Source organism: Psittacula echo (assembly GCF_963264785.1).
Source record: "Psittacula echo genome assembly, chromosome: 4".
Taxonomy (NCBI): Eukaryota; Metazoa; Chordata; class Aves; order Psittaciformes; family Psittacidae; genus Psittacula; species Psittacula echo.
The window spans coordinates 40,456,098-40,481,539 of record NC_137738.1 but is presented as its reverse complement, the minus strand read 5'-3'; the positions used below and the strand labels follow the sequence as shown (position 1 = coordinate 40,481,539).

Below are 25,442 nucleotides of genomic sequence, written 5' to 3'. Positions count from 1 at the left end.
CTAAAAAATACTACTTACATTCAAGGCATCAGCAGCCACTGAGTTCTGACTTTGTGGACTGCCACAGAATGTTCCTTCCTGGCCACTACCATCTTCCGGTGTTTGTCTTTTTCCATCTTCCACTGGTGAGCGATGATGGTCTTCCTCACTTTCTCTGCACGTTTGCTGACTTGTATGTTGGTCTGGGATTTCCATAATCTGTCCAGCCTCTTTTTCCCTTAATTCTGGTAGGTGTATGTCTAGGAGATCTTTGGTTGAATCTTCTGAAGTACTTAGTTCTAGTGTTGATTTCTGAAGTCTCACACTTTCCCTTGAAACATCTTCAGGCCTAGTTATAAATGTGAAAGAATTCTGACTTTGTCCATCTTTCAGCATCTCAGAAGTTAACAGCATGTCTTTTGTTTTTTCTACAGTTGAGAGAATTTCTGCAGAGTCTGTTAAGGTAGCAGTTTTCACTATTACTGATTGCTGGAGCTCTTGTTCTTTACTGCATATCCCTCCCTCTTTTACTGGAAGTTGATGATCCACCTTCATACTTTCCAGAAGTTCAGATGTATTTGTATCTAATGGGCTTTTCCCTGTGGACTTAATGTGCTGCTCTGACTCAAAGGCAGCTGACTCTTCTGCTTCTGCAAGTTTGTGAACAGCCGTCTGGATGGCATTCAGTACAATTTTTGTACTCTGGGATTCTATAGTCACAGACTGGACAACATCCTGCTCAAATTCCGTGTGGGTGACAGACAGACTGTCACTTAGAATACCATTTTGTTCAGGTTGCCTTGTACTCTGGAGCCTCTCTTGCTCCTCTGATATTCCATTCATGGAAGCAGGACTTACTTGAGGCTCAGGTGCTTCTGCATTACCAAGATCTGCAGTCCCCCATCCTGAATAGTCAACAGCGGTAATTTGGACCTCTTCAGAAGCCATTTGCTCTGATGTGGTTGCCAAGGGCTGTACAGTTTCAGCTGGCATATCTGTGGGCGTTATGTTTTCTGCTATGACAGGCTCTTCAACTGCTGCAGCTGCTACAGGCACAGGCACATTCAGAGCCTCCATGCCTTCAGCTTGTAGGAAGGCTGAGCCAGAGCCTTTGTCTTGCACAGTTAAAACCTCTTGCTGGACAGCAGCTGAAGTTGCATCAGCTCTCACAGCTTCCTGTTTTCCAGATTCCAATACTTCTTCAGCTCTTTCCACCAATTGCTCATTTTCATCATCATCTTTATCAAAATCTTGAGAGTTTGAAAGTTCTTGTTCTTTTTCCAAAGTCTCTTCTCCAGCAAAGCTCCTTGGTGTTTCATATTTCTTAGGACTTAAGTCAGTGAGGACAGTGCTTCCATTTTCAGTGATATCTGGGCATGTTGATGCTAAAGCAGATGCACTGTCTGCTTCAATCTGTGCAGCAGCCTCAGTGACAGTGGTATCGCTCTCTGAGTGTGTTTCAGTTTTGAGCACAGCATCTTCCATTTTGCCACTCTTGGTTTCATCACTCGGGGAAGAGGTTTCAGTCTTTTTCTCTCTGCATTGTAGCTCTAAGACAGGCACAGAATCTTTTGCTGTAACGTGCCTGACAGCCCCATCTACCACACTTGGCTCAGCATCTGCAGCTGCTTCTGAGCCAGCTGTTTCTGAAGCAAGGGCAGAGGTTTTTACCTCATTTTGCAGTGGAACTTCAGTAACAGTGACTTCTGTGCTTTCCACACCAAGGAGCACAGTACCATCTTTCTCTTTCTCTCTTCGTGCAAGCACCCTTCCAGGCACTCCTTTAACATAAGCTGGGTCTCCTGAGCCTAAGTCAGGAATTTCATCTTGTTTTTCAGGCTTAACAAGGACGACAGTGACAATTGGTACTGTGCACTCTGGTACCACAGTAAGGGTTTCATCCTGTCCTTCAGGCTGCACAAGCTCTTCAGCTTCAGATTTCAAAGAAGCAGTTTCATCATCTGCCTTGTCCTGCACCTGTGGAGAATTGCAATAGACTTATGAAAAAGGGTACCAGGAATGTTCTGGGTGAAAAAGCACAAGCAATGGCCAAAAGGAGAAGGGCTATGGGAAGAGCATGAGGTGATGACACTGAGATTAGTGGGTCACCAAGATCCCAGTTTCTCAGGACACACAGCTCATTCAACAAAGGGCAGCCTAAAGCAAGGCACAGCTGACAGCACTTGAAACCAAGTCTAAGCGAGGAAGATGGTGGGGAGGTAAGGAAGAAGGTAGGAACACATCAGCCACAATAACTCCTGTTCATTTAAAGCTGGAGATAGTGCTGTCATTTAATTTCCTCCTTTTGAAGAAGTATCTCAGCTACAATTGTACCTCTGCCTACAACTGAAAATACCATCCACTATATATGGTACCATATGGATCACATGCATATCTTAAGCGTTCATGCATCTTCAGTCATGCTGTGCTGTGCAGGAACCTTGATGGCAATTTTTCTAGCACCTTCAGATCCACGCACACCATCTCCCACTGTTTCTGTAGGAATCACATTCACCTCACTCTGCACACAAGACTCAGTGGACATTTGTGTGTGTGTCTCACTGGAAATGAACTTCAGTTGCCTAGGCTGCACAAGGAAGGTCTGTGACAGTAATATTGCCACAACTTGGTTCTAAATTAGGCATAGTACCTAACACTTGCTGATAGTTTTCTTTTTACAAACCAACCTTTGTGTTACATGTAATACTTACTGCAGTCTGTACTTTGGGAATACATTCATCTCTTGTCTCATCTACTGTCAACTCTGTTGTGGGCAGCTTCTCTTGTTCTGAAGGCTCCTGCTTTGCAATTGGCTCTTCCTGGGGAGTGACTGCTTTGATGCTGTGAAACTCTCTGTCATGTGATGAAGGTTCCTCTATTGTGGTGTCATCACTTATATCCTTTCTTGCCTCTGGCACTGTCTTAGCAGCTGTAACTGCTTCTTCCACAATAACATCTGATTCAAGTATTTTCTCAGTTTCTTTCTCTCCCTCTTCTTCTGCCTGCTCAATGCACTCTGTCAGAGCAGCAGATATCCAAGATGGTGACCTTTCTTCAATATTGGTAACCACCCTTTCCCCTTCCACAACAGTAACTGCACGTAGCAACCCTTCATGTGCTTGCTCAGTTCGTAGGGTCTTCTCTAATTTTTCTGCTCTCTCTTCCTTTGATGCTTGTTCTCTCGTTGCTTCAGCATCTTTTGCTTTTTGGGCTTCCATTTTCTCCTGCTCTGCTGCTTCGTATTCAGATAAAGGAACAACAGCTGGAATATCTGAATCTTCTTCAGTCGTTTCTGCCATGTCTTCTTTTGCCTGTTTAACACAAGCTGGTTCTGGCTTTCCATTCGACTTTTTCTTCCTGCGCCCAGGCACCAGTTTTCTAAATGGTACCCATGATTCATTTTTTCCAGGCTCACCATCCAATAAATGCTCCAGGCTAGATCCCACAGAGTCATCAGTTTTCTCTTCCATTCTGGTTTTGGATCTCCTTCTTGGAATGACTAACCTTTTAAATGACTCCCATGTTGAAATGCCTTCACCTTCAGATGGGCTTCCAGCTTGTTCTGGGGAAGAATTCCCTTGTCCTTGATCACTCTCCTGAGAACTAGTAAAAACTGCATCTGTTGTTGTTTCTTTACTCTGTCCAGACTCTTCTACTTTTTGGGCTTCTTGACCAAGCTTATCTTTAGTTTCTTCATCAGATGATGACAATTTCCTTGCTCTTTTCTTTGAAGAACCTACGCATATAAAAGCTTCCCAGGACACAGAGGTGTCAACCTTTCTTTTGGGCTCTTCTGTGGTTTTTTCTGGCTTCTGGTCCACCCCATTTTCTTTTATTTCTCCTTGACTTTCATCAACAGTGTTTTCAGTTGCAGATGCTGCAATGCTCTTTGTCTTATCGGTTTCTTCTTCTTTATCACTTTCAGAAGGTCTTCTGACACGTTTCTTGGGAGTCACCATCTTTTTGAATGATGCCCAGGGTGTAACACTTTCTCTTTTTTGCTCCACACCTGAAATTGCAGCATCTTCATTTTCAGTGCCCTGCATTCCATCTACAGGTTTTTCCAAAGAAGGAATTTCATTCATCTCCTCAGGAGAAGAGGCAGAACTCTCTCCTTTTTGTTCCTCTGGGCTATCTGGGGAATCTGATAAGTGTTGAATTGGTTCACCCTGTTTCCCTAACTTAGATTCTTCTCTTTTGCCTTTATGCTTCTTTCCAGGCAGTTTTTTTAATCCGGTACCTGTAAAGAGTTTCTTTAAAGGGCTGCCTTGTACTTTTTGTTTTTCTTGAGAAGACAGCAGATCAGCTTCATTTGTGATACCTTCTGGAGGCTTCTTTTCAGATGCCTCTTCAGCAGTTATTTCATCTGGTTTGACAGTATCAGTCGTAACTATGCCAGTTTTTCCCTGTAGGCCTTCATCAGTAGGTCTGATTGACTGTTGATCATCCTCTGTGTCAACTGAACATTCAGAAATAGAAAATGACTTCAATCCAGGAGCATCTGAAGTCAGTTTTGTCTCATGTTCTTTGCTTTCTTTCTTCTCTGTGGTTCTATCTTGAGCGTCTCCTTTTGTGATGACTTCTTCTGCGGGTGACGTTTTCAGTTCTGCTTCCTCTGTTTTTTCATCATGTGTTTCTTTCCCCAGCAAGGCAGGTATATTTCCTTCTCTTCCTTCAGTTTTTTTAAGCTGTTCACTAGAATTTTCAATTGCCAAAGATCCTTCTTCAAGTTTCTCTTCAGAGGATATTTCAGTTCTGTCATCTATTTCACACTTCTCCACTGGCTCTGGTTTTTCTCCCACAGGTAAGACTTTTGAGGATATTTTCAATTCTCCGTTCACACTGTCAGCAACAACAGGTACCACTGATGCTGTTTCTTGCGGTTTCTCTGTCACCTCACTTGCTTTCTCTCCTTCAGTTTTTTCTTCTTTTTTACCAAGATCTTCTGAGGTTTCCACTAGTTTCCTTTCCTGATCTTCTTCAGCTTTTTTCTCCTTCACACTTTCTTTAACAGATGCTGCTGCTACATCCTCTTTTTGACCCTGCTCATCAAGCATAGTTAGCTCTTCCTTCTCACTTGCTTCGACTCCTGTGGCTGCCACAGTCTTTTCTAACTCCTGCTTTTCACCTTCAGTTTGCTCTTTCTCATGTGCTTCAATGGTCACTGCTGTCACATTCTTCTCTTCATCTTGCTTCTTCAGCTCAGAGTTCTCCTCCTTTTCAGTGGTTTCAGTTGTTAATGTTGCCCCCTCTTTCTCTTGCTCCTCTTCTTTTGTAGGAGACTGTAGTTTATTATTTTTAGGCTTCCTGAAACTCTTGTTTTTTCTAAATCCAGTCCATTCCTGAGTAAAAAGTTTTCTTAGTGGTGATGCAGTATTGGTGGCTAAGGCAGCTGACTGAGAACAAATCTCATTTGCTTCTGGTGTTTTAGGAGATTCATCTTCTGGTTTGTCATTTTTCAGTGTGTCTTCAGTGGTGTCTTCTGCAGAGAGTGCATCCTCAGGCATCACTCTTTCTTCTGAGCTGACTTCTTTTTGATCATCAGCTCCTTCAGGGACTTGTGTTTCCTTTTTCACAGTAAGCAGTTGAACTGGTTCCGATTTTCCAGTCTTCTCCTTCTTCACTGTGAATCTGAACCCAAAAAATTTAAAAACCTTTTTAAAACCCAGATGATAAGACTGTGGCTCAGATGCTTGGTCTTCTGCATCTTCTTCTGAAGATGGCAACTGGTTAACTGCATGAGCATCCTCTTTCTCGGCATCTACACCATCTCTGGTGCTTGAGTCAGATGGACTTGTCTCCATAGTTTCAGTGTCTTCCTTCAAAGTTACACTGGAATGTTCTTTTTGTCCAACTGTTTAAAAATGAACAAAGAAAACCCCAGTCAGTTTCCTGCTCATTTAATGTTACATTATACCTTCACAGAACTTTTATTTTTCATTTTTATCAAACTTTTCTAAACATACTGTCTTATTATCTGTGTGCCTCTTCTATGTGCTATTTTTTTTAAGGACTAGTTTTTATTGAAGGTAACAGTAATTCCATTTCTTCCTCCTATCATTGGATGGGTCTTTTCAAACTTTATTTGTAAATGCACCTTTCAAACTCATATTCTCTCATTCTCTTTCCTTCTTTTGCAGTTTGGTGGTTTGGTTTTGTTTTCGTTTTTTGTTGTTTTCCTATTCTTTCTCCTTTCCATGCAGAGAGACCCCTTTGAGGGAAAAGGGGAAACAAACAAACAAAGAAACAAAAACCCCTTGTTGAACTAAAATTATGACAAGGAAAATAAAAGCTATTTTACAGATCTGTCCCAAAAGAATAGTAAGATGTGAAAAAGCCTATGGGAAATCTCCTGGTTTTCTGAGAACCTGTAACCCGAAAACCAGTTACATTACAATGTACTTGTTTTAAAGATCATGAATCTTGGAATCCTCCCATACATCACATCACCTTTATAGCCAGAAAGAGACTCTCCAAAGTAGTGATTTAGTGATTTGATCCACCTTTAAGCTGGATCCAACTCTGCAGTTGGTCCTGCTTTGCTCAGGGGCTGGACCACCTGGTCTCCAGAGATCCCTTCCAGCCTAGAGGCTTCCTCCATTCTGCTTGCCTATGTCTCTGTTGTGAAGACCTGCATCGTCGTAAGTGCATAGACAACGCAGACTAGGTAAGGCTGACACTTAATTAAATAATAAGCAAAACTAAATCTACAAGCCTACTGGCTCTGTAGAGAGCAAATAATGTTTACAGTCACTATCAGAAGCATACTGGTGGTTGTTTCACAGTTGATGTAAGGAAAGCTTTTTGTTTTCCCCTTTATCTAACAGTTTAAAATCGTTTACTTCAATCATTAACTCCTAATTCACTTAGAAGTCTGACCTCTGATAACACCCTAACTCCCTGGACATCTTAAAATAGATGTTCAAACCTAGTCACTTGCAAGGGAGCGGAGTAAGAAGAAATGGGTATTTTTCTGAAGAAGACAGGATTATTACTCCATTGGTAATAAACCTCTTGCAAACACCAGAACACTCCACAAGGAAAAATAACTTGCAGCACTCTGACTGCAAGAGTTAAATCCACAGCACTTCACCGTGCTCACAGTCAACCATGTCAACATCTGGAGCTGGTTGACTTTTCCCCCTAAGGATTTGCAGCACGTGATTTTTTCCACAAATTCCCTACATTCTTAATCTCTCAGATGGATGTCTCACACACCCAGCACCCGCCTTCCAAACTCCTCTGGCCACTGAAAGGCTCCAGAGGACTTTCTGCTGTTTTCATTTATTCAGTGTTTTAAGTATTTAGATCTAAATTGTGCTTTCAGTCACATACACAATACTATCAGTAGGTTTGCATGAGTGTAAATGAATGCCAGGGCTGAAAGGGTATTTTACAATCGTTTCTCATTCATATCTATATTTGCTATGAATATGATTTGTACAAAACACCTACTGCTCTACAACTCACATGGCACTGAAACAGAAGGCAATTAAAACAGATAATTTGAACCAAGTGTCCATGATATACCAAGTTTTTGTTAAACGCAGTTTGCCCTTAACTGCACGATTCTTCTAATCATTATTAGAAACATTTAAAGATAAAGTCAAGAAAAGGTAAAAACTGAGAAGGATGAAGAAGCACTAATTAAAACAAAAACAAAACCCCACAGATTGAAATGACAACAGCTATGAAAAACCTGCCCTGAACAGACTTATTTAGTATACAGTAGATATTTGGAATTATTAGAGAAACTGAATACTTCAGCAACTAAAAAAAAAAAAAAAAAAGGTTTTCATTGAAGAACGTAAAAACTGGACATTGTGCCACAAGTCCCGATCCACAAGTCCCGATTCTTTTAACAAGTTTCAGTAGCTTGGGTTTAATAAATCAAACACACCACTCACTCTGCAGTAACAACACAGAGGTACGTCCAGGTGTTACTCTTCTAACTTTTTTTTAACTACAAGGCTTAACTTCTGTGACACTGCTGTTTCTTGACAATAAATTTCACCAATTCTTCCTTCCTTTCCCTACTATTCACAATATTTGTTTCCAAGGTACAGAAACTTTCTTTCATGGAAAGCACATGCTACTTCCTTCCCTATTCTATTTGCTGAATTATTTCTAAAGACTGACTTGCTATGTTAATTATGGGGGGGAATTCTTTCAGAATAATTAAATAATGAGGGAGGATTCACAGAGATTTTTGCATACTATATTTCACAGTGCATACACGCAATTAATGAGCTTTCTAACCATGTTGTTCTTTCACAGCTTGGAAAAAATACCACTAAGTTCAGTCTTCAGTTCTCTGGTACTTGGGTGGCAACTGCAGAGTTAAGTTTTAAAATCTCACATACTTTTGCATGTCCATTTTTAAAAACTGAAAAAAGGAAAAACTTGCAAAATAGCCATGATTTTCCATGGCTTTGAACTTCAGAAAGCAAAAGCAACATCCCCAGGAAAAGACATCATACATGAAATAACTTACAAGAAAGCACAATCATTTCCGCTGTGATGCTGTAACGTTCCTCAGAAACTTTTTTTTGTTAAGAAGATTTTGCTTTAGCTTTGCTTGTCTGCTCCAACCTAGACACCAACTGCTCAAATTCCAGCAAGCGAATTGATGTATTTCATTCATTTGAGACTTTAAAATACTTCTTTCATTTTAATGTTCCAAGAACCATTGAAATGAATTAAAAATTAAAAATAAAACCAAAACAAAGTTATTTTAAAATGGTTTTGTTTGTTTTTAAACTGGAATGATCATTAGCTATGGCTTGGACATACTGTAGTTATGAATTCTTCATTAAATGAACTCGTAATAGTAAACTGCTCTCAACTAGTCCAGCTGTTCTGCCTGGGAACCAAACCAGCACGCTACAAATATTCATGAAATTTCATAGTTACCCATGCTGTCCATGTCTCACATTCAGTTCCACTTTAAAATGTACTCATCAAGCATAAGATCGATGCAACACTAGCACTAGGAGATTTGAGCAGGGGAAAAGAAAAAAAAAAAACCCCGAAATCTGCTCTGCTAGGAGTGAGGAATACAGCGATAAGCAATACAGATTAGTAAATGCTGGAACATTTTTAACAACCCCTAATGATTAATAAAAATGTACAATGAAAAACAGATTGAAAATTTTCTGTATCAAAATGACTGCACAAAGAATAACATAAACATCACGATCAACTCACCACAAAGGAGATACAGCTGCATCTGCGTGAAATAGACTTGATAGCTTAAGACACTCCCGCATACCAGCAACGAGAGGCACTCTGTTCCTTCAAAGCAATAATTTATACTACAAGCTAGATGCAGTTCTTGCTAAACATACTATAGAAGCAGCTGTGCTGCAGTGAAAATCCCAAGTTTCCACCAGAATTATTAAATAAGGAAAACCTCAAACGATCAAACTGTGCAACCCTATAAAGAGATTGCTTTTGAAAAACAGTTTAACCTTTAATTACTAACAATAAAAGGAAATAAAAAAAATAGAGAACCCTTGAGGAAAAAGACTCAGCATGTGATAAGCTCATTAAACATCGAGTTTAATGAAAACCCTATTGTAAACAGCAGTAGGATATCTCCTCCTGTACTAACTGATTCAAATCACGTACAGTCCTCTCCAGGGTCAGCTCCAAATGGGGCCAGACTTCTACAGGCTTTATTGTCAATACATATTGTCAAGCTAAAGTATTTTGCATGAAAAAAAACCCACTATCTGCTGAATTCATTCACTAGCAGCAGCTAATACAATATTAGCAAGTAAATACTTATTAATACAGTGAAACAAAAAAAGATTTCCTAGATTGCTTAAGACATGTATCACCAATCTGAGAGAAATTCAAAAGCATTAGGCGAAAAAAGAGTGAGGTTTGTTTATTTAAATTTTGTAATGCCACTTTTCTTTCCCAGAAAAGAGACACAAGTTTGTGCAAAACCAGAAAAAAGAAGAAAAAAAAGAAAAAAATATTTTCTCCCTTTTAATTCTTTGCTCTGCCAAACACTGTGATGTTTTCAGAAAGCCCACTCAGTTTATGGTGTTCGCTCTTGCACTTCAGTGGATCACACACACACTACTTTGTCTAGTAAGATGTCCAGAGTTCAGTGAATATAGCAGTGAGTTTTTCCTACCCCAGGCTGAGACCCTGCCACCACACATGCACATACACACACACGGACACCCCCACCCGGCCACGGTGTGGTCTCCTCTGGATTTTCATTCATTCAAATTAAAACAACTCTAGAGTAACAGCTTCATTTCAACACAGATATTTTTACAGGATATAAATGATACTAACTTCTACATTTCCTTCATTTTTGCCAAGTTCGGCTCTCAAGATACTGCACTACCTTATTGCTTGACTAACATAACCTCATCAATGCGGTCATTTTTATTTCTATTTCTTAATTCTATGTCATATTCTGGGACTGCAGAAAAAAAACCCTGTTTAGCATCAGACATCCTGACTGGGGAGACATGAGATTTTTAAATTTCAGCAACCTTTCAGTCTGAAAACGGTTCTCATTGGGATAAAAGTATTTAAGCCAGACCTTTCACACACAGAGAAAATAAACCCAAACGAGTGTGCTTGCACCCCAGCAGTGCCACACCGCCTTACCCGTCATCGCCACGGTCCCAGCACTGCCGGGGCTGCTCTGACCATGAGACGCTCCCTCCTCTCGGTCTGAGGTCCCCCCGGCGCGGCGGAATGCGGAGAGAAGTGGGGACCGGACCGAAGCACAGCCGAGCACGCCGGGCAGAAACCGCCCGCACCGCCCATCGCCTCGCCCCAAGGGGGCAGTGCTTGGTCGGGGCACGCCCCTCGCCCCGCAGAGGGGGCGCTGCTGGCGTGCAGTATCATTACATAGAACCACAGAATCGTTTAGGTTAGAAAAGACCTTTAAGATCATCAAGTCCAGCCATTAACTGAGCACTGCTAAGTCCACCGCTAAACCGTGTCCCTACGTGCCACATCTACAGATCTTTCAAGTATCTCCAGGGATGGTGATTCCACCATTTCCCTGGGCAGCCTGTTCCAACGCTTGACAACCCTTTCAGTGAAGACATTTTTCCGAATATCCAATCTAAACCTCCCGTGGCAACACTTGAGACTGTTACCTCTTGTCCTGTCACTTGTTACATAGGAGAGAAGGCCAACACCCACTTCACTACAACCTCCTTTCAAGCAGTTGCAGAGAGCGATAAGGTCCCTCCTGAGCCTTCTCTTCTCCAGACTAAACAACCCCAGTTCCCTCAGCCATTACTCATCAGACTTGTGCTCCAGGCTTTTCACCATCTATGCTGCCCTTTTCTGGACCTGCTCCAGCACCTCAAGGTCTGTCTTGTAGTGAGAAGCGCAGAGCTGAACACAGTATTCAACGTGCAGCCTCACCATTGCCAAGTAACAAGGGATGATCACTGCCCTGGCCCTGCTGGCCACACTATTTCTGATATAGGCCAGGATGCCCTTGGCCTTCTTGGCTGCCTGGAGACAAGCTGGCCCATGTTGAGCTCCATCATTCAGCACCCCCAGGTCCTTTTCCGCTGGGCAGCCTTTCCACCCGTATCATTACACCACAAAGTCCCCAACTTTCAAGTATCTCTTGGTTGGGTGTTTTCGCCCCAAAGAGAGGGGATGCCAGATCCACAGTAAGAAATTGCCACTTCCTAAGCAGCAGAGTGCTTTGGTTCCCATTTCTGCAACACCTCCTTGATGTCCTTGGTGCCACAAAGTATCCAGACCAAACCTCATGATACCATAGCTAGAAACCCAAAGTAGTTTACCTCTCATAAACAAAAGACATACAAAACACAACTGTTTCTCCATATCAATACATTTGCTCCTTTGCTGATTAACAGTCACTTCGGGGGTTGGGGTTTTTGGTGCTGTGCGGTTTTTGTTCTTGTTTTTGGGGGGGGTTGTTTGTTTGTTTTGGGGTTTTTCATTTGGGCTTTTTTTTTTTTTTTTTTTTTTTAGTTGAAATTCTCTACAGCCATAATTACACTCATAATTACATTATAAATTGACTCAAATTCTGCTGTCCAGGGTAGCAGAAAGATATTACTCTGGATACTTGTATAGTAGCGTAACTAGCAGCTCTTAGTGCTAGTAAAATGGACGCAATATGATTAAATAAAACACAAAGGATCAGTATCTGATATAGGTGACTTCCTATTATATTTCTGTAGGGTATGCTGGATACCTCCACAGTTCTGATGAAACACAGCTGCCTGGACCAGCCATTCACAGCCTTTGGCTGTGGCTCTGACTGCCAGCCCCAACTTCCCAGTTGATTTACCCGACTTCCCAGTTAATTTAATCTGTTAGTGGCAGCTTTGATGAGTCTGGATCATCTCTCAAATGGTTTTGTGAATGTGAGATTCAAACAGTGACAACAAGAACAAACCAGCCAACAGAAAACTCCTTCAATCATAAACATTCCTTGACTGCAGGCAATTACCTCAGTGCTCAGTGCCATGATGCTTTACTTCTGATTCTATAGACTTTGAAAACAAGATGAAGTAAAGAATGAATGGGGAAATGAGAAGAAATCTAGAGCTAAAATAATATATTACTCTATGTGCAGAGATTTCTTTGCATAGAGTATTTAAGAGGTATCTTTTCCCTTTACTCATCTGCACCAGACTCTAAGGTCTAGAGGAGTGGATATAAAGTTAAGAGTATCTTAATGTAGTCTTTACTTGAAGAACTATCTTTCCAATGCTTTACCAGACAGATTTTGTGTCTGTGGATGATGCAAGTTTCAGCTTTGTTACCAGAAAATAAATGCTGCATCATTTCCATTAACGGGCTTTTTTACTTTGTGAGCAAATCCATAGAAGTGTTTTTCCTTTCACAGAAATCATGCTACTATGTAGGCTTGGTTCCACTGACAGCAGTGAAAAAAATCCCAATTAAAACAGCAATATCACATGACCACATGAAAAAATATTATCAAAGAAAGTGAAGAATTTTCAGGCAATCTACTCATATACAAATTCCTAACGCTACCTACTTGATGATCTTACAGGTCTTTTCCAACACATCATGTATTTAGTCTCATGTAACTGCATGTCTGCATGAAAGAGAGCTTCTCACCTCTTCTTCATTACATGTTCTAGGGACACAATTTCTGTACAACTAAAGCTACAGCCAAGAATTATTCAACAAGAACTATAATCTTCAACTTGACACTCATGTCCTTCTAAAGGTGTTCACTGTTACATGATCCAGAAGTTGAATAGCAACATGAAATCCTCTGACACTACTTCAAATCATCACGTATTTTCCTTTCCTTCATGACTGTTAATGAGTATCTTCTCTCCATCCCTATCCACTTAAGAGTGAAATTTTTAAGAGAATCAGTGTTTATCACAAGTAAAAGGTAAAACATGTTGCCTCCCATTTTTACAGTGCCCAAAACCTCTACCAATATGGTTAAAAGAAGAAAGCACAAACTCTCAGCATAAAACACAGCAACCTTCTATTGGGATAATAGTGCTATGGCAATTATTCTCAAGATGTGGCAAAGAATTGCCTTCATTAGAATCCAAGCCCCAAAGTACACCAAGGGCTACACAAATGCCTTGAGCTGCTCTACAGGCTGACACTGAAGAATGTGCTCCCTCCTACTCCTTCCCTGTCCCACCCTCTCACACCAGTATTAGTTGCCTGCTCTGACTGCAAACTGTCCCTCCCTCTTGCCACCCCTGCCAAAAAGGTCAGTATGCAGCAGGATCACAGAAGCAGATCTCTTGCCATGCTGCTGTGAATGGGAGAAGAGGGGGGCAGCCACAAGATGCTGATGACAGCAGGAGGGGTTGGCAGCGCAGGAGAAAGAGCAGCACATCTCTGATTGTGCAGTAAGGTGAGAAAGAGATGCCTAGGACAGAGCAGACAGGGGTGCCTCAAGTGAGAAAGGTTTTGTGGTTGAAATGCGTACCTGATTAAAAGGAATAGGAAAGGGAATTTTAATCAAGGTAGAGCCAATGGATCAGCAGCCCATCACCTCCTGAGTTCAAAACAGTTTATCATCATCAGTATCACTAATGAATGAACATAAATAGATTTCTGCCAATGAAGGAAGGGACAGGGCTGTGCAGTGAAAACTCTTAATGTAAGAAGCGGAAACTTTCAGGTGACTGGTTGAGCGATGGGCAGCAGGCAAGCAGAGGCCCTACAGGGTGCACTGAGAGCAGAGAACCATCCCTGCAGGGGGAATGGGTGGCATCCCCTGCCACTGAAACTGACAGCTGCAATTCACAACCCATTTGATATTCAAAGTCTGCTACAGGGAAAACATGTCTCAGCAAAACAAGAAGCACTTGAGCAACCAAGAGATCACTTGAGTAATACCTGATCACTAAGAGTTGGCTAGTTGAGCCCCATTTCAACTTCTCATTCCATTTAGCATCCAGGCCTCTACAGTCAGTGCGTTAAACACAGGTTTTCACTTACCATTTGTTCCAGCAGCCTCTGCTTGCTCTCCGGATAGTCCTTCAAGGGGTGAAGCCACCTCTGCCTGCTGCCCATCCAGCTCCTGAGGTGCTGTGATAGCTCCTGGCTGCTGTGGCTCCTGAGGTGGGGCATCATGCTCCAAACTGTCTTCATTAACATCAGGTACTGGTGAACTTGCATCTAAAACCTGCACATCCAAGGTTGAAGGATGGCAGGGAAGGAGAAAAAAAGAAGGTGAAAGAAAGAGAGAGGAAAAATAAAAAGAACATCAGTATCAGGCAACGTTTTCCCACACACAACATATTGTTCTTTCATTCTTATTTTGCATATATACATGCAAGCATTTTGGGAAAGAAATACTTCTGTGCAGCATTCCTCCTTTTCAAAAGAATTAACCTTAATAAATCAAAGTACTTCTGTAAGGAAAAGAAAAAACAAAAGACAATCTGGGACTATTTACTTTACTGTTCTCCCATGTGAAAAATCTGGAAGAAGCAAATCTTACAGACAACAGCCTATAACCTTGTATAGAAATTGGTTTCCACCATGAAGGAAAACTTCATGATAACATGAGCCTAGCTGATGGAAAGATATTTTCCATTCAACATGCCTGGCATAATTGCTCTGATATATGCATGAATCCTGTCTGTGTTACAGCCGTTGGTATTGCTCCCCTGCTTATGTGCTTATCTGATCATCATAAACAACGCAATTACAAAGAAACTGAACTATTCAGGACAGAAAGCAGAAAATGTATGTATATATAAATCCCATGAAGAAATTTAATGAAACAGGGATTAAAACTAGATTTTTGGGGACTCAGTGATTAGGCAGAGAATATTATCATGGGGGAAAAAAATCTTTGCAATTCTTTGCAACTCTGCACTGCAATGTTTGAAGTATTTTCTCTGGATTTGCTAATATATGTGAAGAAAAAAAAATTCTCATTTTCAGCTTCCACATTTGACAGATTTTAATTATTTTCAGAATTTGTATTGGCTTGCCATACAACAAGGAAGCTCCTTTCAGAAGCATATTTTTCTTTAAAAGATATGAAATGTGTTGTGGTCATCAAAATATGCTTCCTTACCCTTTAATTATTTAATTAACTAGCTTTGCAACCAAGTGTATTGCCCTCCAACAGAATCCATTTCAATCCAACAGAAGCCATTTCAACTAATTAACCATGACTTATATCTCTATTCCTGAAGCACAGGTTTCAAGTTCCTCTGGTAGAACAGCAAACCTTAATTACATCTTATTGTCTTACTACTCAGCTGTACTCCCAAAATACTGCCACTGAAGCCCTGTTAATTACATGAAGGAATCACAGATAATCCCATCTTTCATTGTCATGTAACATCCAAATGCTTGCAGTGCCATACTGGGATCAGAAAGATGCCACATTCCTGACAATTCTCTTCCAAAACCTACTAAAACAAGCATCTGAATGGGGAGATCCATGTATTTATTTTCATTAGGAACTAGCCTGCTGCAACAGCATTTCAAATCAGCATACAAACAACATTCCTCTTATCATCCCCTTTCCACGCACTGGGCAGGATCCAAGAGAAATGCCATACCCCTGCTTCCACAGGCAATGAAGTGTGCTTTCGGGTTCCCAATTCTCAGCTCAGAAGCCCTTAATTAAGCCAAATTGTTTCCACCTGGCATTGCTGCACTCCTCAAAGCTGCCTTTCACAGCCACATAATCCACCTCACGAAACAGGACCCCATTCTGCTCTACTGCCAATACCATAGATGAATAATTTGGCTTCAGAGTTTTCACAGGCTGAGACCAGATATTAAATAGAAGAAATACAGAATGGCTGAACACTCAGATTACATTCCCGCATCTCACATCATCCTTCTCATAAATCTAAAACACAGGAACTCAGGAGGAATAAAAATGCCACACCACTGAACAAAGGCATGTAAACTCTGGGAAGCTCTGCTGCAGTTGCATACAGCATTAACAGAGTGGTAGCAACTGATTGAAGACTTGCAACAAACAGACACAGAGAGTAACGATCTAATTCTTAAAGGGCCTTGAGATTCTGCAATATACACTTATTAAAAGACTTTTTTTTTTTTTAATGATAAATTTTACTCATTCATTCTTGTAAGAGAACTGCTAGCCCTGCAAACACAGGAACAACCTTAACTTAACCAGCTCTAAGGGCACTTGCCTATCTGGAGATAATCCACGGATGGCTATTTCAAGATGACACCCTCAGAATTAGCACCAACAATTCTTTGAAGTCACAAGAAAGGCAATAGCACTGAATATCTTAGCACTCCTCACTTCATTCAAAGATTTCCTTGCCTTTCTTTCCAAACCTCCCCCAGTCAGCAAACCGTTTTAAAGCCCGATGTACGCATATACATGTATAGACACATAAGGTCTACCATCTTCAGACTCTGCAAGGAACTAGGGTGCAAAGGGACCGGAGACCCAAATGTAGTACAACTTGTCTCCTTTTTAAATTGAGCTCTGAGTGTTATGACAAAATATTAACTATGGCAAAACTAAATATTCCTCCAGCTCTGAATTTATTTCACAGTCATGATGCATTCAGGAAACAGTGACTATATATCACCCTGAAGATTCATGACCAAAATTCAGAAGTCACTGGATCTGGCAGATAACCCTTTGGATCCGTAAAATGCTGCGACAGTTCCCAGTAGGGAGAGGAAAATTAAATGTAAAAACATTATTAAATGTAAGACTATAAGCACTTTTTACTAGCAGTTAGCGTAATTATAATCCCTGTTCACCCTGTACATAAATTCAGTTTTGAAAGCAGGATCAGTGACAACTGAGTAAAAATGTAAATACATTAAACCCCTCATATTCTCAAATTTGACCAGAGCTGCAGCATAACCTTACTCTTCCAGGGAGTAGGAACCTTTTTGGCCCCCGTCTCTTGGGAAAGAGTTTGATTTGATTCTTGGCAAATTTAGATTTTCAAATCAAGTGTCCTGCTTTAAATAACTGAATAATCAAAACTAATAAAACAACAGTATTTTTTGCAAATTAAAATGCATGCAAATGAGAAGAAAATATGCATCTTTGGAGGGAGGAGGTTGTAATGTGAAGGGAGATGCAACAGCACCATCAGTTCAAAAAACAAAACGTTTTCTGTGCTGAGTAAAGTTGCTCAGGCTCCTTATGAGGGCCAGTGCAGTCTGTCCCACTGCATTAGTCCTCAAAATAAACTGATTTCCATTTTCACTCACATTAACTGCTTCATTTCTCTGAAGGGATCTAAACCCCAGTTCAGTCCAATTATGTCTAATTTAATGAGCTGTGTTCTTAATTCCATTGAGAATAGTTGCAAGGCTTAGACAAATATAAACTCAAAGTTTAGAGAAATGGGTGAAAACCTTAGAGACAAAATTAAGGGTATTAGGAAACTCTTTATTCAGCTCTGTGTACTTATCTGCAGGTAATGAGACATTACTACCAATTATAAATATTGGCAGGTTTATCAGCATTTATCAGGTTCCTGCAGCTCACGTCACTCTCCTCTGACTATTAATTAATTTACGGATGTGTTGTCACATAAATGCAGGAGCAACTGAAGAGAACTGGCTACCTAGTTCACTGATCCTTCAGTTTCTTCCTTCCCAAAACAAAGGGTCATCAGTGAAGCAACACTTCGGCTTCTGCCATGTCACTACTATACATCACGCATGTATTTTTTAAAGATTCCCGTCATATCCACCACAAAGGTGGAAGCAAAGGGCAGATACACAGCTAAGGAGACTAGAAAGCATAGGGCTTGCTGCTCACATCACTCTAACCAACAGCAGCTTCTGCTCCATTTTGCATATAGCGCTGGATCCAGCTGTTGGACCGCATTAAATGCATACAAAATGTAAAACGTATGAAGAAAACATGAAAAATTAGATGAGATATGGATGAACAGCAGGTCCCTGATCTCTCACTGTACATTAGTGCATGCTTAATTCATGCACTGTTCTGAAGGGGCCAGGAGCACCCAGCTTCTTCCCCTATCAGCAATCACCACCATTCCCAACATTCCTTGTACCAGACCCAAATCATTCCACGGATTCCTCACACCAGGCCCAAATGCACCCGAGTTAATTTTGCCTCATTCTGTTAATCCTGCTACACTTATTCTACATCAGATTACTAAAATAGCCAGATCCAGCTGTCTGAACAACTGAGCAAACTAATATAATGGTCTCTAGTATTTTTCTTGAAGTTTGATTTTGAAACTCTGGGAAAGCTTGCAGCACTGTTGGTCTGCTCCGGAGGTCTGCTCTTATCACATGCTGCTTCATTAAAAAGATCTTCAAACACCAACATTTGGGAGAAAAAAAAAAATAAATCTGAATTTAGGTCATTCCAGCTGTTTGTTCACAGCAGTTTGTCTTGTTTTGCATTAGCTAAGGCATTAGAGGTTCATGGGAGAATGCAAATTCCAGGTGGAGAAAACATAAGGCCCCTTACTCTGTAAGGCACATAACAGCATACTTAATTTCAGTACCTTCTTTCTGGGTAACATTTCCTGCAGACAAAGCCGAGAGCCTTCTCGTTACTTTTCATTCCCTCAGATCTATCGTTTCCTAACTCTCAGCCTGACTTTGTTGTGACACCTCCCCATGGATGACTACCCTCAAAATCCATGCGGCTAAACCAAAACCAACAGGTTTTGTTCTCAAATCATCTTTGTGATCTCTTTTTGCAACCTGCAAAGGAAGCATTACTCCCAATCTGTCATTCTGGTCCGCACTTTAAGCCTGAGCCAACCTGAGCTACTTCCCAGGTCTCTCACCTTTCAGCTCTTCCTGCATAGTAGTCCTCACACACCACCTTGCCTAAGCATTCACAGGGGTGCTAAGGATGGCTCGGAACAAGGGCTGAGCTCAAAGCAAGTTACTCTCCTTTTAGTAACTACAACCAGGGCTTGCATTTCCAACCAGAAGGCCTTACAAAGATCAGACACTCCTCTTTGCATCTCTTTAGCCTCCACCACATCAAATACAAGCTAATTGCCTTGGCTTTCAAAGTGCCCCTAACACTCCCTCTTCCCTCTTATCTCCTATGGGATTAGGGGGTTATTTCACGCTTTTGGTGGGCCCATGAACCAATTTCCATTGTGCATTTTTCCAATTCAACATTTTTATGCCTGCTCCCCAGTCACCCTAAAGGCACAGGCAACCCTCCAAACCTTACCACCGAACTACATCAGCCTCTTCCTTCCCATTCAAAAGAAAAGTACTTAAAGGCAATCAGACCTGGTTGCACCAGGAGAACCCTGCAGCCTTGTCATTCAGATCAAGTGCCTCAAAGTGGGCCTCTTAGAGATGCAGTCTGAGGACTTTCCTCTGATACTTGATTAAGCTTAGTTTTACCATTGCTAATGCAGTATTTTCAGGCTGACGCAGCTCCCTCACCAGAACACAGTTGTTTAAACAGCAGATGTAAGTCTGTCCCAGCTGTTATTTGTCAGGCGCTCAGACAATAAGACACCCTGACATCTCAGCTGGTAACCTTTTTAGAAGGGACAGTTCCAAATATTTACTGTCTAGTAGACACTTGCTCTCATTACAATGCAGGTAGCACAATCAAGTTACTACTCAGAAATGGGAACCATCCCGAAAACACTGATTGAACATCTCACTGCTCAAGTGGGGGCTCTTGTATGCGAGCAAGCCAGGAATTCACCACGTGACCTTTTAAAGCCATCAATTCCCATAAAATATTATCTCTGCCAAAGCTAGGTTTTGCTGCAAGAACAGCCTATTAGCACACTGGTATTTTTCCAGATTCTCTCTTTAGGATTTCCCCTACGCTGTTTCAGGTAGCTGTTCTAACACCCCCTCAGCAGGGCTGCAAGAAAAAACCTGTATTAAACCTGGTACCTTGAGCTCCTAAATAAAATAAAAGCAGGGGGAGGGGGTGATTGCAATTGCTTTAGCTGAGATGTTGGTTGGATGACACAGCTCTCCTCATGTCACCCACGTGGCTCATAGCTGCTTTCCACCCCGTGGGACCCTGGAGGGCACCACTGCGGCAAGCGGCGCACTGCCGTCTCTTTCCAGCTCTCCCTGATGCTCAGCATCCAAATGGGAAGTCAGGCAAGAGGTGTGTCACTGCTATGAACAGAGAGGAAGCTCACAAAATGGAGGTGCCCAAACCAATCCAGCCGTGTGCTGCCAACAACAGAAGAGTCACTCTGCCCAGTCCCAGTAAAAAAGGCCTGACTGCTCCCCTGCAGTTGCTGCTAGTGCTGTCCAAGTCCCAGAAGCCAATGCATCTTGCTGAATCAGCAAAGAATGACCTCACCAACAAGGCTGAACAGCTTTCTAGCTCCTTGAACAAGCTTGCCCAGTGCTGGAAGCAGCAAATGGGATGCTGCAGGTGCCGTGGGGAGGAGGCAAGAGCACAGGATCCATTCCACTAGACACCTCAAAACTTTTAAATCCTTCTCAGGCCAAGCTTCAGGTCTCTGTGCTGCTCAGGGCAGTGTGTCAGCGAGGTTTCACAAGCAGACAGGGTCTACCGGCTCATTGCCACCAACATAGAGAGGTTTTCCATTTCCCCTCCTGCGCCTTGTCCTAGTTCTGGGTCTCACCTGGGCACCACAGGAGTCAAATTAATTCACTAACACATCAGGGAATAAAAAATGAAAATAAAAACTTAAAACTCCACTGTTTCCGGAAGGCATAGTGAGCTTAATCTGCTTATGGAAAGGCAAGGTGATGAATAGACACTGTGTGAGGTGGCCTGCATCATCAGGAGCCAGACAGAGAAGAAGGACAGGGGAGGAAGAAAAGGAGAGGGAAAAGAGTATTGCTGCTCAAACAACAAGAGGGTAACTGCATCAGATAGATCAGCCTCTGTGAGCCACACACTGTCCCATGATTTCAATAGGACTCTGGGTGTTGATTCACAAATCCGATGCATTCAGTTCAGGCATGCGAGCAGATTAGTACTTCCAAGATCTGTCATGCTCCCCTGCAGAGGGGCTTCCTGCAGAGGGTGGCTATGCAAGATAAGGAGCAGCTCCTCCACTGCCAGAGTTTAAGCCTTGTCTGCTACAGTAAAAAATCCCACCAGTTCCATGTCCCATAACATACTGGGGTGGAAACTCTGAAGCTGCTTTATGTGCAAGTCACCAGCAACTTGCGAAAGGATGGGGTGAACAGCTGAGGTCTCATGAGCACACATTTAACCTGCAGTGCTCATGAGACAACACCGAAAGACTCCTAAATATCTCTCATGCTGTAGACTAAGTGCTTTACGAGGTCTCTCACATCTCCTGAGCTGTGGGAGTGAGATACACCAAAATACACACTTCCCCTTCCAGGAACTAGGACACCCCAAAAGCTGGTATCTAGCCAAAGAGTCACACGTGAATAACAAAACAGATTAAAGATTATAATGTTGTCCCTTCCTAGAAGAAAAGGCAAAGAGGCTTTTCATCATGTACAAAATACAACTATGCCATGAAATAAACTTGGTTAAATATTTGGAGGAACTTCAAGTGACAAAAAAGCACAACTGCTGTGAGATGTTATAACTTGTATTAGACTAGTTGCTTAGACAATTCATTTGTGATTGACCTGCCAAAACTCAATCAAGTTGAATCCCATTAAAGTCAGTTTTCCAAGTTTTTTTTTCTAGAAGAGGAGGGTGTGATAAGTGTTTTAGTTTGGAAAGTGCAAGAAAGAAAGCCATCTTTCAAATGTCCCCATTGTATCATCTGCAAACAAATTAGCTCTTTGACAGATTTCTCCAGGGGCAGCGCAGGATCTGGTAATTTTCAAATTCAAAGGGCTGGAAGGAATAATGATGAAAAATTGTGTCACAAATCTGCATGAAATTACCCTACTGTAGTAAGAACAGACTAAATGAGATTAAAAAAAAAAAAAAAAAAAAAAAAAGAAGTATGATCAAACTTCATTAAAACTTATTTTGCTCTTTACTTAATCTAATGAAAGGCAAAAATAGCTGTTTCAGAAGAACAGTAGTAATACAACTTCTTACAGCAGTGAAATGATAAAAGAACTTCCCCACCTTTAAGTAGTTCTACTTAAATAACAGGGTAAAAATCTATTAAAAAGCATTTTTCCTGAAGTGTCAAAGACATAAACCACTGTATTAATAATAATCTGCATGTGAGAACAGCATCAATGGTATTATCTTTTACTAGGGGGTCCCTGTTCCTATAACTGGATAAATATGGCTAGTAATGTTATTTCCCATGGTCAAAGTCACATCATCTTTAAACAAACACAGTAGCCAAATGCTGGCCCTCAATAACTCACTCATGTCTTAAATTCAGCACCTGAATTACAGAATCGTTCAAGGCAACTGCTAAATATTTTGTTCACCAACACCAGCCCCTAACACTTAGAAGGGAAAATAGAATAAACCTCGGTTAATTTAAAGTTCGTTCTCAATGTGGCTTTCAAATCTGTCAAAACAAGCACACAGAGGTCTGAGCAACAGCCAGGAACTATGGGAAATTCAACTTGAAAGTTAAATCTGAACCACAAGGTCAAAGAAACAAAGTCATCACTCGTTCCCAAGCTCCAACGCACCCACGCGCCAGCTACAGAAACTTTGGAGTAACCCAGCTCCGAGGGCCCGAACTCCGAGGCGCCTGGAGAAGGGGATCTCGGTGGAACGTGGTGTTATTCCTCTCCTCACCAACTAACGCCTAACCCCGAAGCAACACTATGTGAAGGCGCAGATGCACATAACCTCCCTTTCAGTCCCAGAATCCCCTAAACGCGCCTATTCCAGAGGGATAAATGGGTTCATTCATAATCTATTTTTAAACACCAGACATGTTTTTAAAAAAAATTATTTCAATTCTTCAACGTCCTTAATAAAAATAACACATACCTAGAGCTCCTTCGCTCTCCACTGGCTGAGAGTTGGCGAGTCACTCCCCCTTTTTCCCCTATGCGGTACGACACCAGGGACCGCGAAAGCCGTGCATGGCCACGCCGCGGACACCGCCGCCCCTTCCCCGCCCGCAGCGGGGTCTGCGCCTCCGGTGACCCAAGGAATAGGGGGGAAGAGGCAAGGGTTGGGGGGGGGGGGGCACAGTGATTTTAGCGCCCCCCTAAAGACACGGCAAAGCGGCGGCTGGCCGCGCCCCTCCGCGCCTCCCACCTGCATCCCCGGGAGGGCAGAGACGGGGGGAGGCTGCGGAGAGCGGTGGGAGCGCTGGGTACCGCGGCGGTGGCTGCAGGACCGCAGTCCGCAGCTTTCTTGGCGCAGACCCCGCAGAGGGTGGGTGCGGCCGTTCCTTCACCACCACCCCCGCCCCCCGGGGCTGCACACAAAAGCGGCGGCGCTCCGCGTCCGCGCTCGCCCCCGCCCCGCTGCTGCCACCGCCGCCGGCAGGAGTTTTATGACTGCGGCGCTGGCCACGGCGCAGCCCCAGCCTTGCGCCTAGCCCGGAGAGTGCCCAGCGGCCGCGGCAGGTGCCCGCCGCCGCGGCGGGAAAGTTTCCCTGGGCCGGAGGAGCGGCGGGAGCCGCCACCCCGCGTTTTCCCCCCACTCCCGTCCGCCCCTATCTTACTTTGACGGGCTCCGCTGAAGCCTGAGGCTCTGCCTCTTCTTCTGCCGGCAACGGCTCCGGAGGGGTGCGGGGGGGCTCGGCGGCCCCGGTCCCGTCCTGCGGGGCGGGCAGCTCGACGGAGCTGCCGGCTCCCATGGCGCTGCCCCGCCGTGGACCGGCTGAGGGCGGCTGACAGCGCAGCCGGGAATGAAAGACCGCGGCTCTCTGCAAACTCCGTTTAGCGAGAGAAGGGAGAAAAAAAGGGGGGAAAAAAAAAAGGAAGAGAGGCAGGGAGGACAAACCACCTCCCTGCTCTCCTCTCCCCTCCCCTCTGCCTCTTGCTCCACCACATGAGCAGAAAACTAGGCACGCCTTGTAGCGTCATAATCGGGTTGATAAGGAGCGGCCAAGGGGGGCAGCGCCCTGCCCGCCGCCGTCGCCCCGCCCCCCGGGACCACTCCCCTCTCGGGACCGCCGGGAGGTGCCGCCGGGGTGGGGGCATCGCACGGTCCCGTCCTCGTCCGCGTCCCTCTGCGGCGGCGAGGCTGCGCTGACTCAGCGTTTCAGCCCCCTCTCCGCCCTCGCCGAGACCGGGACCAGGACCGGGACGAGCCGGAGCCCGCCAGCACGCTCCAAGGGCTCAGGCCCAGGGGCTTCGCCACCCGCACGGCCGCGCTGCCCGGCACCACGCGGGACTGCTGCCGGCTCCTGACCACGGCGTTTGGCTCCGGAGCGGCCAGCCTCCCGCGCCATGGGCTTGCAGATCTCGGCCATGCTAGGCCTGATTGCGAGAGGGACGTCCGCATTCAGCTGATGCACAAGAGCAGGGTCCTATGTCTTGGGCAACTTTGGAGGGAAAGAAAGCAAAATCATTCTTTTTTTTTGTACTGCAGGACAGGTTCCCGTCTATCATTTCAAGCCAGATTACATGGCATAAGCAAGCAAGGCAAAGAACATGGTGATTTCTCTCTTAGCCCAGAATACACAAAGGTTCTTTTCCCCTATCACAGAAGAAGGACCAATGCGTACATAGCCATGCTTTTACCCAGTACTTTCCAAAACTATCAGAGGGGAAATAGCACATACATTAAAATAAACCAGCCATAATATTCTGAAAGAGTTGCAAACCAGTCTATTCACTGTCCTCTACCACAAACATAAAATCGTTTTTTCTAAACACATAAATCTATCCATTCTCCATGGAGTTCATGGTTAAAATCAGGTATGATCCAAAGCGTTCATATTACTTACAATAGAGCCACGTAGAATTTCCTTTAGAACATTTAAACCAGTCCTCACGCACCAAAACCAGATTCTTAAAAATCTGTTCTACAAATTGCTTGATTCTTCACAATGATCAGGTTTTTCTGCTAAAAAAATCAAGACATTTCACATCAATGACTGAAAAAGCCCCTGCACCAACCCCCCTGAGCTAAT

At 43.1% G+C, this 25,442-nt stretch overlaps 1 protein-coding gene across 1 annotated transcript; it reads right to left on the bottom strand.

Moving 5' to 3' along the window:
- AKAP12 (A-kinase anchoring protein 12) lies at positions 1 to 24,161 on the bottom strand (the record flags this gene model as incomplete). Its single annotated transcript, XM_080615882.1, has 4 exons — positions 1 to 1,956; positions 2,691 to 5,833; positions 14,455 to 14,641; positions 24,027 to 24,161. 4 exons carry the CDS (start codon positions 24,159 to 24,161, stop codon positions 1 to 3), a joined length of 5,421 nt encoding a protein of 1,806 aa, XP_080472008.1.
- Between the last annotated feature and the right edge of the window lie 1,281 nt (positions 24,162 to 25,442).